General features: G+C 38.7%; 1 protein-coding gene across 1 annotated transcript; it reads left to right on the forward strand.

The window, feature by feature from the left end:
• Nucleotides 1-2,919: 2,919 nt before the first annotated feature.
• Nucleotides 2,920-14,445, forward strand: LOC131678963 (cytochrome b5-related protein-like). Its single transcript, XM_058959427.1, has 6 exons — nt 2,920-3,179; nt 12,514-12,811; nt 12,883-13,274; nt 13,333-13,527; nt 13,588-13,809; nt 13,866-14,445. Exons 2-6 carry the CDS (start codon nt 12,539-12,541, stop codon nt 14,155-14,157), a joined length of 1,374 nt encoding a protein of 457 aa, XP_058815410.1. The 5' UTR covers nt 2,920-3,179; nt 12,514-12,538; the 3' UTR covers nt 14,158-14,445.
• Nucleotides 14,446-14,944: the final 499 nt, after the last annotated feature.

Below are 14,944 nucleotides of genomic sequence, written 5' to 3' on the forward strand. Positions count from 1 at the left end.
ACCCACCATCGATATGACTTGTTTATAGCATTCATGTCGAGCAAAATCTTTTCGATTTTTTTCTGATAGAGAACATCGACTATTCTCGTGTCTGTAGACTGTGCTCGTAATGTGTTCCTATAGAACCAGTGTGGAAGTGTTTTACCCCTTCACCATGTCATCGGAACAGGAAAATATTGGTAGAGGTGCAAAGAAAATTGCTCAATTACATATTTGATTTTAGCAATGACTTTGACAGCTTCGTACAATAATTATAGCATATTGCATAATTATTTTTCAAAATTTCTTAAATTCGTAGATTTCAGACAAAATATAATGAATCTAGTAATAACAGCTTGTTGGAACTGGTTGCAATGAAAAACGTATTTGGTAGTACGTTCATCTCTATTATATTTTTGTTGCAAATTTGATTCTGATGAATAGGCTGTTATGCTGGCCAAATTTGCTAGAAACAAGAAGTATGTGATAAAAATGTTGGATTGATTAGTACCAGATAAATGTTGGCGAAATGTGTGTTAATAAAACGGTCATTATTATGTGTATTATAGCAACATATCTAAATATGACAAAGAAATTGGCTGCACTGCCAACCTCGATAGCTGCATACACTCATCTGTCATCTGGCACAAGAAAGGCAAGATAACCAAAAACACGAAGCCAGTTGTCTCTTCTTGTCTTAGGCTTACCTGGATCTCATTTGACTGGTGCTCACTGGGTAAATTGAAAGCGGATCTATTCATTTGAGAGGATCAAACGAAGGAGGTTGACTATGAATTGCGACTCATTTGAAAGCGACGGTGAGTGAAGAGCCATGAACCGAGCTTCATATCAACAGCATCTGATGCGTTAAATGAATATGAATGCTACCGTAGACGACTGATTGACTGTGTTCATTCAGTTTCGATTGAATGAAATGAAATTTTACTGCACTGCCGATTATGTCCAATACGTGCGGTTTTCTTGGTGCGGTGGACGAGGGGCGGATGGAGGGATATGCTGCTGAAGACAAGATATACTTCTCTGTGTGTTATTGGTAACATAGAAAAACTGGCACATTTTTCTATAAACATACTCTAATTTATTTATCAATTATATTCAATTAAATACACTAAATACGTGTCGATTTCTTACCTCATGTAAGGAATCGAAAGTCTTATTGTAATGTTATAATTCATTTGATGCAAACATTACAATAAGGCGGGGCTTGTTAATGGAACAATTACCTCGGAACACGGTTTGCCCTGTATATGAAATGGGTAATCGGAAAATTAATTGAGCTAGCACCTATCTAAATCCTGGAATCAAGTTATTTGAGGGATTCCATAAGAAACCGGCCGATCATCGTCGATTCGAAAGAAACTTTGAAGTTGTGTTTGGTTTATGAATCTCCATTTTTTTTCTGACAATAGCTATATTTTGATACAAGAGTAATTTTTCAAAAGGGCGTAAACATTTCTACGTGCATTAATTTCAATTTTTTTGTTCGATTACTGTATTTTATACAGCAAAACTTTCTGAGAACGAGTTTCAGAGAATGAATATTTATGTACGAAAAAATATGCACTGAAAAAAAATGTTGTGTCATTTTTCACAAAAACTGATTGTGGAAAATGTTTAGTCTTCTATGCCGATGAAATGTGTAAAGTTTCATAGGAATCTAAGATGGTCGGTTAGGATCTTCATGGAATTCCTCTATTGGAATGGTTACCAAATTACATCGATGCTCCGATTACCAATCAAAGTTTTTTTTGAATATATTGTCCATTATCGACAATTTCGGAAGCATCGGTTTCCAGGCATATTCCCCAATCACGAAAACATATTCGAAGAAATAAAAAATTTGGTTATAAATCTGACGTGGAATGACTCATAGGCATCATATCTGCCGGCAACCACAACCCTACAACCAGAGCGTGTCAACTAGAAATCCACCAAAACAGCGAAAGGCGTGTGACGAAAATTAATCACACTTCCGAAACATCCGCAAAACCAGTCTTTTACTACCGTGGTGTCTCAAAATTCGACCAGTCTCGAAATCAGCCCACACAGATATATATCCGTCCGGTAGGTTACGTCAAGACCGCGTAAAGCGTCTCTGGAATTTCAGAACGTGGTACACACAGTGCACTATGACACTTCCGGTGGGATGAGAGCTAATGTAGTGTAGCACAATTATATTTAGGTAAAGCCACTGCGATAATTATTTGTGTGCGGCAAATCACATTATTTTTTGACAAAATCAATGTTGACATTGCCAAAAAATAGTAAAAATAAAACATTGCGTCACGTCGCATATTGGATGGGACTGATTTTGAAGCAGCACTTTTGCATTAATTAGTTAGGAAGAATTTTAAGTGTTTGTTGGAAATTTATCACATATCTTTGAAAAAAAGGGGTCTTCGAACATGAACATAATTTTATCAAGCGAAAATCACCAGAAAAATTGATATAGTGGCAGATTCTTACCATACTTTGATTTGAAAGCTAAAATTTTGAATCAGTTCTCAACAAGGGGACTGTCTTAGAATCAACACCAAATTTTAGTTTGAATTGGGTTCTGAAAAAATATTTGTTCGCTCTCTTCAAATTTTTCGAGTGATTCAGCGGTGTATATATGCTCACTTCTTAAGGACTTTTGTTCACCTTATTTCTGCAGTAATAGTACAAGAAACATGCAATTTACGCTAGGCATTTCCTTAGGTGATCGCATTTCAAAACCGCACGGTATAGGAAAGACTAGCATACCGTGCGTGCGTCTCGGCGTGACACCCTGACCACACCAGGCAGCGCGATTCGCAATAGCAAACCGTGACGTGCCTACCGTTTTTATCCGCCTTGTCTCGTTCGGACTCCCGCCAAACAAGAGCGATGAGCTGTGCGATAGGAAATTTGCCGATCAGTTTATGCTGATCGGGCGAACGGGTTGCATCTGCGGTGAAATTTGTTGTCCGCTTGGAAAACGGTTCGCTTGAAACGGTGTCGGTATTGGGCAAACAGAAGTTCGTTAGTTTCGCTTGCTTTCATACGCCACCGGCGGCCGAGTGCGTGAGGGGGAAGTGACAAAATAAAAATAAAAGGTTGGATTCGATTGTTGAACCGATTGCGTGAAATTGTTTCGACTACTCGGCGATAATTATTTGTCGCACTGAGCACTGGCACGTGTGGTTTTCGGTGTTTGGGTAATTATACATTAGATGTGTTTGCTAATTTTTTTTGCCGGATATAAGCTAATAATATAGTATTAAACTGTGATTAGTTTTTTTTGTTGGCCAAGTTGAAATCAAAACAGTGAATTATGTGTTTGTTTTTGTTTTTAGCGTGAGACTGTGATGAAAATAAACTGAATGTCATTTTGGGTCAATTTGAAATCAATGTCTTTCCGTGTCGTTTCGGTGCGGTGTGTTCCACGATGAAGTTTTTTTTCTTAGTTCAATATACTGAATTCAGTAGGATTGTTTGTAACATTTTCAACGCATTTATGCCACGGCATTTGTTACAGACTTTCTCCAAATGGTGGCGGGATGGGAGCATAACTTCGTAACTTGTTTAGTTAGTTAAATTTCGAGCATAAAGACTTGGTCATGGATGCTAGTATGAAAGGCTCAGGAACCTTCTTGAATATACGCCCATATCAAACAAGGTTTTCAAGTTTTTGGGCCAAATTTCAGGCTCTTCTTCAGTCATTTTGGAGATATGACATGCCGGCGCACGATGTTTCTTTGATCTGTGGAACTACTCGTTTCTTCAAAATTATTATGTACACTCTAGTGTTCTGTGTGACACCAGCTATGAGTGAAACTGGTGGTATTTAGAACCGATCCAAATATCGTGAACCCGGCTGTATACTTGAATTTTACGTTCTCTGGAAATTCTTCAATCTTTTGCGGCGGAATAAACGTTATGGGGTGTGTGAATGTGCTTCTGGATTGATGAGGATAAAGCTGTTCATCAGAAAATACATTAATAGGCTACTTTTCTTTGTGTTAAACGTATCGAAGACTCAAATTGTTGTACCTTGATCCAACCTGTTATCGCTATGGTTTATGGCTATGGTGTCGTATTGTCATCTTTTTATCGATTTAATTATTTTGTTATCCTTACATCAAATTGACGACTGTGAGAAGTGCTTCTGCTACGGAATGTAGTACCAATGCTTTGCTTGCAGTTTTTTTTTGAAGTGCAAACTTAGATTAAGAACGATTTCAAGAGCGTCATGTAACTCATACGAGTTATCTTAGAAGCTTCGAATTGGTACAACTATGTTTCAATTCAAACTGTTCATTCGATTTTACAACTTTCTCAATGAAAGTGAAAAAAGTGCTTTCCAATTTGTTTGTTGGTTCCATTTAATTTACCTTGCAAGGAAAGAACCGTTCGATCGGAAGTACAGTAGAAAGAAGAAAGTAGACATGCATTCGAAGTAAATTTCGAAAATTGTCAAAACCCGTCCGAGAAAGAGGGAGAAATTGAACATTTTATATTTTTACATTTCTTGCGCAAGAATTTTGTAGGATTCGCTCAAACTTTGAAAACTTGTTCTGAGGTATGGAGGACCGAGTCTTATATACTAATAGATTCATCTCAAAATATTGGAACAGTGTCTGTATGTGTTTGTTGTGTTTTTCTGAAAAGCTCTGAAAATGCAGGAAAAATGTACAACACCCTAACGTCTCAGGGAACGGGTTTGGGCTGCCATCGCCCGACCCACTAAAAACCACTGGTCTTGCCAGAACCTGATTCCTCCCCGGCACTACCTTACGGCATTACTTGGGGAGCAGTTTTTTAAGTGTATGGTACCTACTCTAATTCAACTACTTAGTAGTTAGTTCCTTCAGTATGGTTACAGCACCACTTCTCGACACGCCATCAGTTCTCCACCATCAATACAGGCTTGCAATTTCTGCATAGTAGTCGGAAAGCTAGCTGTGGCCCAGTCAAAAAGGGCAAGTTGCTGGCTAACGGGGGGCTATTTGCCAACTCGGATGCGCTAATTGCCCTACAAATTGCCAGCAAATTGCTGGAAATTTGGGGGCTATTTTGGGCTACATTTGGGCGATTTACCGCCGTCATTTTTTAGCCGCTGTACCCGCCCTAAAATCGCCTCCAAATCGCCCAGGGAAGGTGCCATTTAATCGCCCCTAATTGCCTAATATGAAAATTACAAATAATACTTTTTTTCGGATTTATTATCTACTCACATTAATTTATCAGTACACTAGGTAATCACCACCAAACTCTAGGAAGAATTGATTGTTAAATTGGTATTGCACACCAAAACTTACCACAATCTGACTTTCATTAGGACTTTAGGTCAGAGATCTTGTTCCACTATATTTACACACGATTCCACAATTTCCCACATTCGTTGGCTAAATTAAGTGCACCAGACAAACAAAATACAAGCGAGAACACGCCAATCGTTAAAAAAAACTATTTTAAGCTTAAGCCAAACCTGAACCGCCATGTTTGAAAAACACAAAAACTACCAAGTCCTTTTCAGCCGCCAGAAAATTTATCTAAGTGTTGAAATTGCCTTTAAATCGCATTCGCAAATTGCATTTGTTCCTAGGGGCAATTAGCACAGGCGAGTTGAGTTAAACGTCAAACTGTTTAAATCGCCTGACCATGTTCGTCCGCATTTTTTTTTTGATCGGGGGATCTAGGCTTAGTGCTCTTCCCCTACGAAGGCAATCCACAGTGGTCGGAAACTATAGGAAAATACGCAGAGAAAATAATTATACGACCGGTGACATTGGTTGTATTGATAGAAGTGAAGAATATACACGTTTATTGTAAACAGAGTATTATAAAGGTTTATACATTGCAAATGTGGTTTAATTAAATTCAAGGTTATCATGTTAACATTCCCCCTTAACCGGGAATTTAGGCAATACCCAAAGCGCTTGTGCAAACCTGGGAGCTGCGACAGGTTTCGTAAGAGCATCGGCCTTTTGTTGATCTGAGCTGATATACTGCAACTATACCATTTTATTTTCTAACTGTTCCCGCACAAAGTGATGCCTGACATCGATGTGTTTACTCCTGGGTGAGTAGCCGATCTCCTTCTCTGCCAGACAAATCGTACTGCGATTATCACAATGAATTGGAATCGATTGCACATCACCGCGCCACCACAAAGCTTCCTGTGATGCAGACGACAATGCCATGTACTCAGCCTCTGTCGTAGAAAGCGCCACCGTTGGTTGTTTGCGACAACTCCAAGACACTGATCCGTCACCATATTGGAAAACGTAACCGGTAATCGATCGTCTTGAATCAGGGTCATTGCCTCAATCAGCATCACTAAAACCTTCGAAAACTGCACCAGCTCGCTTTTGGTAGACCAACTTCTAAGTCTTTGTACCCTTGAGAAATCGTAGAATGCGCTTCGCTGCTGTCCAGTGAGCCTCACCAGGATTACTACAAAAACTGCTGACAGCATTAACTGCAAATGCAATGTCAGGTCGAGTACACTGCGCTAAGAATTGTAATCCACCCACCAATTTACCATAAGGAATATTCTGCATTCTTGCTTTTTCTGTTTCAGTCGTGGGTTCCATCGCCTTCGTCAATCGTTGGTTGACATCAGCGGGCGTCGAGATCGTATTGCTGTCAGTCATGTGGAAACGTTGTAGCAAATCTTCGATATACCGTTCTTGATCTAGCATAACTGTTCCATCACCTCGGGTGATTCCTACACCCAGTATCTGGTTAGCCTCTCCGAGATCCTTCATATGGAGCTTAGCAGACAACCGTCGCTTCACATCATCGATCCATTTTTGTTCGTTCGAAAACATCAAAAGATCGTCAACATATACTGCAATGACAATGATTTGCTTTCCGTCTGATTTGAAGTAGACACACGGGTCGTAACTGGATCGCTTTAGTCCAATCTTCCTCAGTTCAGCGTCCAACTTTATGTTCCACACTCGACTGGCCTGCTTTAAACCATACAGTGCCTTATGTAAGCGATACACTTTTTGCTGATCCTTCGAACTAACAAATCCTTCCGGTTGTTCCATATAAATCTCCTCATCAGACAATTCGCCTTGTAAAAAGGCCGTTACAGCATCCATCAGATGAATACGCAAATTGATTTGAGCTGCCATTGCCATCAGATACCGGATACTGGCATACCTCACAACAGGCGAATAAGTATCATTATAGTCGATGCCTTTAACTTGCGAAAACCCCTTTATCACGAGTCGGGCTTTGTACCGTTCTAACGACCCATCCGGTCTCTCCTTTATCTTGTGGACCCATTTGCACTTCTGGGCCTTCCGTCCTGGTGGCAACTCGATTAGTTCCCAGGTGTCATTTGATTCCAGAGCCTCTATCTCGGTTTCCATTGCACGTTGCCACAACAACCTTTCGTTGGACTGCATAGCATCTCGGAATGACTCTGGCTCAGTACCAGCGTACATTGATGTTTCCTGCGATAAGATAAAACTTTGAGGAAGAACACTGCACGTCATATCATAATTTTGATACTTGCCTGGAAGTCGGCGCTCCCTTTCGCTGTGCCTGACCACATTTTGTGGATCTTCTTGTTGCGGAGGGAGCGCGTTCGGTGCCGGTGTAGGTACTGTTACTGAATCATATGAGCTGTCGAAGTAAGACTCATCACCATCGCTATCATTAGATTCCGGAATCATTGCTTCTACTGTCACCGTCGGACCAGCATCGCTGAGAACAGGTTTATCTCCATCAAGAAACTGCATTGTTGTACATTTGCTGTCTGGAATTACTTTTGTTTCCTTTTCTGTCGGAAAGTCAGGAGACATCTTTTCTTCCTCACTCACAAAGATTATATCGCGAGCAACGATTACCTTCTTTGTTCTTGGTATGTATACCCGCATCCCTTTTGGCTAAGCGGCAAAGCCAAGAAATATTCCAGATTCCGATTTTGCGTTTTACTTACGTCTGTGTGCCTTAGGAATATAGCACATCACTTTTGCACCAAACACTCGCAGTTCAGATAAATCTGGTTTCTTGCCGCTGAACCGCTCTTCTGGTGTAACCGTTACACCTTTCGTTGGCGATCGATTAATAAGAAATGCTGCCGTCGCTGTTGCTTCCGCCCAGAATTGTTTATCTAATCCAGCGTCAAACATCAGACATCGCGCTTTCTCTACAACCGTTCGATTCATGCGTTCAGCAAGCCCGTTCTGTTCTGGATTGTAAGGCACTGTAGTTTCATGGTGAATACCGGAGCTACGTAAGAAACTCCGCATGTCGTGATTCACATACTCTGTTCCATTGTCAGTTCGGAGTCGCTTTATCCGTTTGCCAGTTTGGTTTTCCGCAAAGAAGCAAACCAAAATGCACGATCAGGCACTTTTTTCACTGTCTAAACTATGCACAATAAAGCTAAGAAGGTTTGGTGCGTGGCACTCTAGAACCCTATGAATAGGGTAAGCTTACTTTATCATGTTTTTTTACTTTTTCCATAGAAAAATCAGCAATGTGCAGTATGTTTGATGATGTTTGCAATACCGTCAAACCCCTCATCCGTGGGGCGGGAATTGAATTACGTCATGTTTTGTTGAACAAATAATGTTACTGACAAATTTCGCGCCAACTCGAACAAATGTTGGCAGCACCCTCTCAGATTTTAATGTAACTTTCTGTATATGAAGACTTTGTCACAAAAAGCCACTTTGCATACTTTGTTTTTCCAAAAATGATCTAGCCTGTCTTTTGAAAAGGGCCAAACTTTTTTTACCAATTTATTTCAAAAGGTTCTAATCTAAAAATGACAAGTGCTACAAAAAATGTTGCAGGAGTGATTTTCACAAAATTAGTCAAATTTTGGAATAAAAATATTGACAAAATTCTTCATTGACTCCTACACTGAAAAAAATCGATTCTGAAAATTCAAAGTCGATTCACAAAAAACCTATTTTTGATTTGGATGAAATTTTGTTCCAAGATAGGTAATTATGTTCCCTACCTCAAAAATTTGAAAAAAACTTTTCCTTGTCCAAACTGAATTTTTTTTCAGTGTATTTATATCGTAAACTAAACCAATGAAAGTCTTAATCATCTAAGGATCCATTTTCCCAGCTGCTAGTTGCAAGATACATGCAAAAATTATCGGTAACGAATTTGGTATATATTCATAACAAACTTGAATGAAGGCTGGAAGACTAGAAGACTAGGAGACTGGAAGACTTGAAGACTGCAACTGCGTGCCGTGACGACCAGCGACTGTTTCGCCCGCGCGTTGCTTTTGGCATACCGGATCACACAAAAAATCAAATATTTTAAAAACCTTATGTTCGCTCAAAATTTTTTTCTTGGAATTGAAAGCTGATGATATATGCAACATTTCACAATTTAAACGGTATGAATATCGCGTGAATAAACCGATTAAAACTGCATTTGTTTGAAAAATTGTTTAAAAAATAGTAGAAATAGTTAACATTTGTTAAACATTTTTTCGACATTCTCTAGACTTAATATTTGTTAAACCACCAGCGAAGTTTAGTGCAATTCGAAATTTAACTTTCGCTGTAAAAAATATTACAATTAAAAGGTGTATAAATTTTCAATTAACAAAAAGTATTATAAATATTTCGAATAACGACAATATATTTCACGAAGATGGTCACGGGTACATAAACAATAAAATTAAAACATGTTTTGCAAATTTCACTACTTTGTGAAAAATGGGGGGGGGGGGGGCACTTCAGAAATTTTTACTCAGTTCATTTGATCCTCTCAAAACTGATAAATTTTATGAAACAATTGACAAACTTTTCTAAAATTTATTTTGTGTCTGATGGAGCAGCAGCACAATACAAAAATAAGCAAAACTTCGCAAGCTTGTGTACATTCCAGTCAAAGTATGAGCTAAGCGCAGGATGGCATTTTGTTGCAGCATCCCATGGAAAAGCACCCTGTGATGCTATTAGGGACGATCCATAAATGACGTAGCATTTTTTGAGTGAATTTTAACACCCCCTCTCCCATCGTAGCATTTCGTCACAAACCTCTAAATACCCCCCTGGTAATTACGTAGCTTGACGGTAATTCTCCCCCCCCCCTTGTCCCCGCAAAATTTAAAAAAAATAAAAAGCGATGCTAGTTATTCCCCTTTAAAAAAGCTACGTAGCATGACATGACCCCTAACCCCCCTGTCGTCACACATCAACACAAAATACAAAATTCCCCCCTACCCCATATAATGCTACGTCATTTATGGATGATCCCTTAGTGGCACTCTCAAGCGAATGGCAAAAAGAGCCAGTCCTGCTCGCGACTATGGAAATACCATAACAACTCCCTGAGAATTATATAACTGGGCAGTTGAACAAACTGATAAAAATATCACAAAATAATTTTCTGTTACATATTCACTGAAAAGTACAACAAATTGTCAGAAGAACTCGAAGAGCTGTATAATAACGCCAAAACAATATCTGAAACTCCAAAATTCCACAGTTTTGTGCCTATTTCTGGTGGCAAAGTAGTGACTAAAAGGTATTCTAATTCAGAAGAAGAAACAACAATATTTTCCTTGTATAGAAATAATACAAAATAGCATGCATGAAGATAGTTTTAAGACAAATGTTATATATAAAAATAAATAATTATGTAAAATTCAAATGAAAGAAATGTGAAGAAAGTGTGAATTTAAGTAAAGGATTAAGCAATGATTTCCTTACATCAAACTTATAATATTTTGGTAGTACATTTTTCAGTGAAATGAACAAGCATAAGTTTATAAAAATAAATTGATAATTAGCGGAGTTATGACTTTTTCCCCGAAATCCTTTTTTATTTAAGACGTTTGCGGTGATCACGATTGAAGACCAATAGATCGTCTAAAATCCCAAAATTCAAAAAAATCCATTCGTATATGAGGATTTCTCGTACCTTAACGATTAGTTGAGTAAATACTAATTTTTTCCTGCATTCGAGAACAAGGAAAAGTTTTTTTAAAATATCTTTTTCCCCTGAAAGTGCCCAACTTGAATTTTTGACGGTAGGTAGGCAGCATACTTATCTATCTTGGAATAAAATTTCATCCACATCAAAAATGGAGTTTTTTAGTAAATCGACTTTAAATTTTTAGAATCGATTTTTTGCAGTGTAGAAGCCAATGAAGAATTTTTTCAATATTTTTATTCGAAAATTTGACTTATTTTGTGAAAACCACTCCTACAAATTTTTTTTTTTTAAATTTGTCATTTTTAGACTATAGCTATTTGAAAAAATTCCAAAAGACAGTCTAGATTATTTTTGGAAAAACAAAGCATGCAAAGTGGCTTTTTGTGATAAAGTCTTCATGTACAGAAAGTTTCATTAAAATCTGAGAGGGTGCTGCCAACTCTGAATACGATTTGGCGCGAAATTCGTCTACTGGAATTATAACCAATCGATGAAAGTAAAACTGCGTAAATTATACGAAAAAATACATCGCCGATCATACAACAAGCTATAACCACAATATACTGTACGGGGTAGGGAAAAAAGCATAATTCTGCCATATCTTTTGCAATCACCCTTCTCATCCGTTTTTTGACATAAGGTGATGCGCCCATTTTCGCTATGTTTCTATTATCACCCAACCCATTTAAGGCCGCTGGTTAGAGCAGTGTCTGCCATCTTTATTTAACGCATTGAGTCAAATAGTAGCACAACAAAAGGGGTACCCGATTCGTGTTTTCGTTGCGCTCAAACACGAGAATTACACTGTTTTCAGCGCATTTGTGTTATTATATTGGTTCTTAACAACGAAGCAAAGCTGTTAATGTCAATTTTTACGCATTCCATTGATTGTAGGCCGAGAAATTAATAAATTGCTTAGTATAGTGAAAATAGGCACTTTACCGTATATGTCAGTGATTCACTCAATACAGAATAAATAAAGGCTATGATCAAAAGCTTAAGGTCCGTTCAGGTTAAGTCTTCGGTACGTAGCAATACCTAGGACCTTCTAGCATGTTTTATAGTCGCCTCTTACGACATGGGAGCAGGTTCCCAGTGGTGTTATTCTTGGCTGAAATAGTGCAAAAAGATTTTAACCCGCCGGACACCACACGGCCTTGGTCCATCCGACTATAAAGAAAAATAAAAACTCGCTTGGAATTTATTGCTCCTGCTAATATCAAAGATTGTGTTGTTTTAAAAAACAGACACTTCACGAAGGCTCGTAAAAATAAGAATCGAACAACTTACTTAAAAGGTAGAATAAATCAGCATTTTAGTTTACAGTAAAACTTATTTCAAATATAAATGATTCGATAGACTTTTCTGACTAAATAAGCAATATACGAAAAAAGTTTTGAGTGATCAACGTGACCTCGATGATCAGTCACTCCGGTTTACGGTACCGAGTTGATAATTTTCAGGCATACCTAATAGGTATTACCTATTCTCATACAACTTAATTTATGGCGATTTCTGAAACTTTTTGAGAAAAAAGTTGTGCAAACCTTACACAATATGGACACACGAAATTGTAGAAATTTATGCCATTAAAGCTTCTTTTGCTTACCTAAATAGATTTTTTTCAACGGATCCGATAACCATGGTGAACTGGGCATCAAGCAGCACAACCGTCATCACCACGGTGACCAAACCGATTCCGAATGAAACATCTAAACCGGACACGATTACAACGATCACCACAAAATACCCCACGTTTCGAAACAGTTCCCTCAAAACAGTGTACCTCTGGCTGGCAGGAAAACGCCGGGATGATGGCGCCGAAGGTTTGTGGCGAATTCACGATTCGTTATACGATTTGACAGAATTCGTTGAGCGCCATCCTGGCGGTGCCGATTGGATTAGACTGACAAAGGTTGGTTCCGTTAACCATTGAACTAATTTAAATAGAACAAATCTTTTACAATTTTAATTTTATAATTTCAGGGTACCGACATAACGGAAGCATTCGAAACTCAGCACATTCGAAACAAGGCTGAACTGTTGCTTCCCACGTTCAAAGTTCGTGCAGCTCAGAGCACACGAAATGTTCGACTGACGTTCCATGAGCAAGGATTTTATAAAACTCTAAAACGACGGGTCAGGGACAAACTGACTGAGCTTGACCATCGACCGGCGAAGATCTCGGAATTGATTCAGGATTCCTTGCTGGTCGCATCCTTTACGTTGGCATTTGCGGCAGTTAAATTGAATAGCTTTTTGCTGGCGGCAGTCTGTGGGCTATTCCTCGCGTGGACATTAATTTGCGCACACAATTTCTTCCATCGAAGGGACAATTGGAGAATGTTGATTTTTAATGTGTCCTTTTTCAGTTACAGGTACAGTACATGTCTACTTTTAATTCGATTAAAAAAAATAACACATTCTGCACCACAGGGAATGGCGAATATCTCACGTAATTTCACATCATTTGTTCCCGAATTCCATGCTGGATCTGGAAATTTCTTTCTTCGAACCATTCCTGTGCTGGCTTCCACGTTCTCCGAGAAAAAATCTCGTCCAACGATTCGGATCTTGGATTTATGTACCGTTCGTTTATACTGTTATGTTTTTCAATGAACTCGTGAAACGGTAGGGTTTTGAAATATTTTAAAATTCATGACATCGATTAATTTGCAATAATTTTTGTAGCGTGATCGAAACATTTTACACCAGGAAAAATATGTTCCATCTGGATGACCTGATAACTTTGATATTGCCCACTTTCATGTACGTCACGGGGTCGAGCAGTTTGAAAACAGTGCTGACCATGTGGATGTTTATCGTTCTGGTGGCAAGCTTCGTCTTTGGATTCATTGGCCTAAATGCGGCTCATCATCATCCGGAGATAGTCCACTCGGGCGATTTGATTCCGTAGGTTTTTTAATTTTTAAATATGTAATCGATATTTACCAATAATGGTTTTGTAGCACGGACATTGATTTTGGAATCTACCAAATTGCGACGGTCATCGATCGGTCTGACATTAAAGGTTCGCAGTTTCAGGTGCTAACCAGCTTCGGGCACCATTGTTTGCATCATCTTTTTCCGACAATGGATCACGGATTATTATCCCAGTTGTATCCGGTATTTTTCGAGACTTGCGCAGAATTTCAGTTGGAGTATCGAGAGTGCCCATGGTGGCGGATGATCATTGGTCAGTATCAACAGTTGGCTCGAATCGATCCGATTACCTATGTGCCGTCGAAGAAGTTCCTCTGAAGAGGAGGATGTCTTCCCGTAATCTGGATGAAACCCTGATATGTCTGTTCGGAGCGGTACGATATTGAAGTAAAATTGGCTGTGGCATTATATTGTTAGGACTTACGCGTAGAGCTTGTTTTTAATTTCTTAATATTATCCAATACTTTATGTCGTTAGAATGTTTAAGCTCTGCCAAATATGTTTAGTGCAGTGTCAAGAATTTATATTTTATAAAATCCTGTTTTTAACTGTTAGCAATTCTGAACAATTTTATTGAAGTTTCTCTTTCAGGCTCTCTCAGTCTCGGCAAGCCAAAATTAGTCATTGAAATGCAGCAAAATTTAGCCGAATTTTCATGACCGAAGAGTTTTGCGAAATACATTTTGTGTTAAAAAGAATGTAGATTAGAAGCATTAGTTTTTTTTTCCTGTCCACTTTATATATAAAGGAGCGATAAACCTCTTTATATGCGTGTTGTTTATGTTCCAGAAAAAATATATGTTGACTTTAATACACGCCGAATTGAAAAAAATATCTCCACTCAGCTGGGTCTTGGCTTGTGTATTTCCGGAACTGGGAAAAAGCGGGGAATTTATTAGAAATTCCTCGGGACCTGACTGTGCAGTAATCAGCGCTCACACAAATAACACACGAGCAAATAAGGTACGAGTTATCGCTTATGACTTCACCAAGCAAAGAGTTTGACTTGCAGCGATAGTGTCACAAAAAGCTAGCGCGTCTACATACCCGACCGAACAGTTTAGATTGATGGCGTGATCACCGAACCGGGACTGCAATATGAAGA

This window comes from Topomyia yanbarensis, chromosome 2, assembly GCF_030247195.1.
Source record: "Topomyia yanbarensis strain Yona2022 chromosome 2, ASM3024719v1, whole genome shotgun sequence".
In the NCBI taxonomy this organism is placed as follows: Eukaryota; Metazoa; Arthropoda; class Insecta; order Diptera; family Culicidae; genus Topomyia; species Topomyia yanbarensis.